At 42.5% G+C, this 4,938-nt stretch overlaps 1 protein-coding gene and 1 pseudogene across 1 annotated transcript; one reads left to right on the top strand and one right to left on the bottom strand.

The window, feature by feature from the left end:
- Positions 1-3,602: 3,602 nt before the first annotated feature.
- On the bottom strand, positions 3,603-4,492 carry LOC103521952 (putative inorganic phosphate cotransporter; the record flags this gene model as incomplete). The annotated part of the gene is made up of 2 exons (XM_008487055.1): positions 3,603-3,682; positions 4,251-4,492. Coding segments are annotated over 2 exons (322 nt in total), but the record flags the coding sequence as incomplete, so codon positions are not given.
- A 263-nt stretch (positions 4,493-4,755) lies between these two features.
- On the top strand, positions 4,756-4,872 carry LOC113472586 (annotated as a pseudogene).
- Positions 4,873-4,938: the final 66 nt, after the last annotated feature.

Below are 4,938 nucleotides of genomic sequence, written 5' to 3'. Positions count from 1 at the left end.
CAGAGGTCTGGGGCGTATTCCACGAAAAAGTCTTCTCACTCCATACTTCGCACTCCGCGCAGAAAAAAGTTGATTTTCCATTTCTTCAGCTAAGAAAAGTGCGAAGTGTAAAGTATAACGGTTTTGCAGTTTACTTCGAAAGCAGAAAAAACGTAAAACGTCGTTTTTCAAATTTTCCTGCGATAGAAGTGCGAAGTACAACTCCACAAAGGATCTAACCAGGTCGCAGTGACAAAGGGCGTTTAATGAAAGCGGATGGCCCTACTCATACCAAAAGATGAATGAATTTTGGTTCGAATAGGTGTATTTTCCTTTTGGGAAACTTTCGAGAACGGAACCGGTGCCCTTTCGGAAACAGAAATGTCGTCTGTACTAAACCATAGGGAATCCAAAATGGCGCACCATTGGAATACGAGTAGGTTCCGTTCCTGAAAGTATGTCGGAAGAAAATGACCGAGTATTGGTAAGGTTATAACGTCAATGTATAGAACTGAGAAGGTTTTTTAGTGACGAGGATTTTACCCTTCATTTGGTAATCATCTACCTTAACCTTCACCGGAACCTCCGCTTAGGCAAGATTATCACACACCGATTTCAACACTGGTCACTCAACGCTCCGGTCCGTAGCGCGATGCAAACTTATCCATGAAATGGAATAATTGGATTGAGAGATTTTTATTGAATATTGAATTAGGAGATCCACACACAATCGTGGCTTTGATGAAAAAGATCATTAGATTCATGAGGTAGGTAGTGATAATAACCGGGAAAGGAAAACTAGATGGTAGAAGACCTCCAGGTAGAAGAAGAATCTCCTTGATTGCAAAATTTGCGAACCTTTTGGCAGAACTTTTCCGCCAAAGAGATACCTACATCATAGCGCCATATCGCCAACATCCAAACAAGATAGGCAATTAGGCACCCTTTATAATTTTGGGAATTTTTTTTTTTTTTTTTTTTTTTTTAGGTACCTATTCCCAACTAGCTATTTTTCTAGGAAAAACATCCGAATATATATTATTATCTAGCAATTTACAAGGTATATATAGGTAGGTAAGTATACCACCTATTATTCTAGATTTTATCATTGTGATGATTGCAACCTATTATAAATTACGTGTTTCCATTTTCTGAGTCACTCCATAACAATTATACCAGGACAGTCGTTCTCAAAATTATTCCGGTAGACCGGTAGTGCCACCACTGGTCGCTACTTGATTAGAGTTCAGCCACTGGTCACTACTCAATTAGAGTTCCGTCACTAGCCGCTACTTAATTAGAGTTCAGCCACTGGTCGGTACTCAATAACAGTAGCTACTCTGCTACACACAAGGCTGAGCTTTGTAAAATACAGAACGACAGAGTCGAAAAAAATTCAAGTGAAATCGTGTCTTGCGGTGGTTATTCCCCGATAACAGTTCTCACCAGTGGCGTAGCGTGGTCTAACTCCAAGTGTAGGGCGGACACTAATTTCTATCACAATATCTAATCTAATGAGAATACAATAATTTTATTATTTAAAGTGAATATTGAAGGGTATTTGAGTGGAATTTTTGAGTGTATGGCCGCCATACACGCCCTACATGAACGCTACGCCACTGGTTCCCACTTCACTCAGGCTGGGTAAGGTTGCTTGAGGCATGTAGGTATTAGCTTGTCCCCGAATGGAGGGTGAAATCCCCGTCAGTAAAGACCTTAACAGTCTGTTATGAAGTGACGTTCAAACCCACGGGGGCACGGTTAGTCCAGTGGTAACGCGCTTGCTTGCCATGCAGAAGGTCCCGGGTTCGAATCCCATCTTCGACAAAAATTTGTACTCGTTTTTCGATTGCAAATATTTCAACGGGTTACTTTCTGCTGTTCTCGTGTTGACCCAGCACCTAAATGGGGAGTATTGTGCCTCTTCTCGCCCATCTGATGAGAGGCATACTACGGGATGGGCATGCTAAGACACAGACCACATGCGTCCAATGTAGCAGTTGTTTCATTGCTACGAAATAAAAACGGCGGTGAAACACTCATCTTTTTTAAAAAAAAATAAAAAAACTATGAACCAGCAACCTTCAGATTCAAAGTCCACCACGCTAACCACAGGGGTTGACTCTGTTAATCTCGATTTCCACGAAGATGAGTGTTTCACCGCCGTTAAAGTGTTTCACCGCCGCCGTTAAAGTGTTTCACCGCCGTTTTTAAAAAAAAAAAAAAAAACATTAAAAAGGGACCAATCTCAGTGGTGCAGTGGTTAGCGCGGTGGACTTTGACTCTGGAGGTTGGTGGTTCGAGTCCAAGTCATGTCATGAAATTTAGCGTAGTGTATTGAGCGGGGAACGACATTTGTGACAAGCATTTATGCTTAACACAATTAAAATTCCATTAAAAAGGGAAACAAAAAATCTTTGTAATATTACGTCATATTTCGTCATATCTGGTATCATATTTCCTGCCCTTGTTCAAAGTTTTCCATAGAATAGTAAATATCAGTCCCAGGTTTGAGAACCACTGTTCCTAGGGAGTAATATTTAGCTGACTAATCTGTACCGGTATCCTGACACTAAACCGAGTGTCTAATTGCCTATCTAACTATCCAGATATCTAGTCATACCAGGTATCTATCAGGACCGTCCCCAGGGGGGGGGTTTCCTTCGGGCCTCTTTAAAGGGGGGGGGGTGAAAACAGATGTTACTAATATTTGACTAAAACTAACCTAGTAGACTGAGGAAAAAACAAGGGTGTCGGACAGTCGGAAGCCCAATCGAGTTACCGGGATACCGGGTTCCAATTTTCTTCAAAACTCTAAAGGCGTAAATGATTTTGGGTGAGTAAAAACACTTGGCTTTATATGTTTTACGTATATTTTTATTTAATTACAGATGGATCCATTTCGGCTGTTACGCCATCATCAGTGTATTATTACTAATGAATTAGTAGTAATAATACACTGTAGATGGCGTAACTGCCGAAATGGATCCATCTGTAATTTAATAAAAATATAACGTAAAACATATAAAGCCAAGTGTTTTTACTCACCCAAAATCATTTTTAGTGTTTGAATTGTTTTACCAAGTGCGCGTACCAACAAATAAGTTGATACAAACTTATTCCTTTGATGTTTTCTAAAGGTGTATCCACACATAGTCAACCGGTCGTCAATCGACAGCGACTGAACCGTCCTGAATGACTCGACAACATAGATTCACCTCCACGGCCGGCGGCCGATCGACTATGTTTGGACACACCCTTCTATTGAACTCTATATCGGGAAGGTTGACCCTTTGTTATACAGTTTCAACACCCTAAAAATAAGGAGAATTAGCCCGAAGATAGGGTCCTGGTAACCTAAGTCTTCTTGTCTCATAAAAGCTGTGTAAAGTAAGTTGGGAGGGGTCCCCGGATCTCGCGGGTTAGTCTCTCACTGGCCCTGGATTCTAGTGCCTACATCCGAAGTGCTTATTCTGTGAAATATCAAGTTACTCGCCCGTGGCAAATACTGTGCCTACAGGTTTCAATTTAGACTGTTTGCTTGTTTACCTACTCAGAGTGTGGTCAGAAAGTAGTGCCGATTCTTTTGGAGTTGTTGTTTAAAAAGAAAAAAATACAATTGCTTTGCAATGTAGAACGTGGACGAGAAGAGGTAGACGACAGCCGCCGCAACGAATACGACCCGCCAGGCCGCTTGGGTGGGCTGAGGAGGGAGAAGAAGGCGTGATTAGATGTGTTGGGTAGATGAGAGGAGTAACATGGTTGTAATATGTAGAATAGCCAACCTATTTAGTTTGGAAGGTAGAAGCCCTGACTAGATCGCGAGCTTGATTCCTGCCCGCGACGACCTTTATCATAAACAGAGAAGGTTCGTTCTCGGAACGGCTGGCTTTCTCCTATCCTGTCTTTCTTCTTTCTTCGATTTTGGGGCGAGAAGACCTTAGCAGTTACAGTTCCCTCTTAAGCCTCGCCTTTTTGCTTTTGGTTAATGCCCAGGGCAAAGTTTATCCCTAACAGAGAAGGTTCGGTTTCGATGGCTGGCTTTCCTGTTCTTCTTCTTTCTTCGATTTCGGAACAACAAGACCTCTTTTGGTATGCAGTTCCCTCTACATTACATTGGAATGTTGGTCTTTTCTGACGAAATTCCTGTGTGTGGAGTCCAGTATGTTGGACTATTTCACACAATTCCCTCTAACAACCTTTGGAAAAAACCTCTCAAACAACGAAACAAATTCCATTCCTCGGATTTTCTTCGTCCCTAACTCTCTTACCTTGCCCTGTATCACATATCCAGCTATGATGGGCGCCAGCAGGCCGGCCAAATTGGCCAGACAATTCGTGAAGCTCATCAGAATTCCGGCAAACCGCGGCGAAATATCCAGATGGTTCACCTTGAAGCCGGAATATACGGCGCCATTAAAGCCGAGGCCGATGGTGAGAATGCCGACGGTTAAATAGGGGTCGCAGCCTGTGTAGGAGGCCGCTACGAGACACACGGCCGGCCCGTACTGGCCTGCAGAGGAGACGGGAGAATAGTCAGACACAGAATGTAGTGACAGAATAGACAGTGATGGAAATGATGGAATATTGTTTATTTTATTGTAACATGACTTAACTTACAGACTAGTTTCACCCTTTAAGTCATGTTACAATAAAATAAACCTATCAACCAAAACCCGTGAAGAGTTATTTTCATATTTAGATATTTAAAATGAACCTTCACAAAGTTACTGAGTCTACCATCAAGATGGAATATTGTTCAAAAACTGATTCAACATCAGCGGCGATAGCACGTTGAATGCACCAGTTCCCCACGGATCACTGAAGTTAAGCAACGTTGCGCGTGGTTAGTACCTGGATGGTGACCATGGGGGGAATCGCGTGCTGCTGGGTTCCCGGCTCCACTCAGGCTGGGTGAGGTTAAATTAAGGAGGCGGGTAGTTTTTTGCAGAATGGAGG

This window comes from Diaphorina citri, unplaced genomic scaffold, assembly GCF_000475195.1.
Source record: "Diaphorina citri unplaced genomic scaffold, Diaci psyllid genome assembly version 1.1 scaffold6346, whole genome shotgun sequence".
Lineage (NCBI taxonomy): Eukaryota > Metazoa > Arthropoda > Insecta > Hemiptera > Psyllidae > Diaphorina > Diaphorina citri.
Note: the sequence above shows the minus strand (reverse complement) of the source record. Positions and strands in the feature narration are given on the sequence as shown.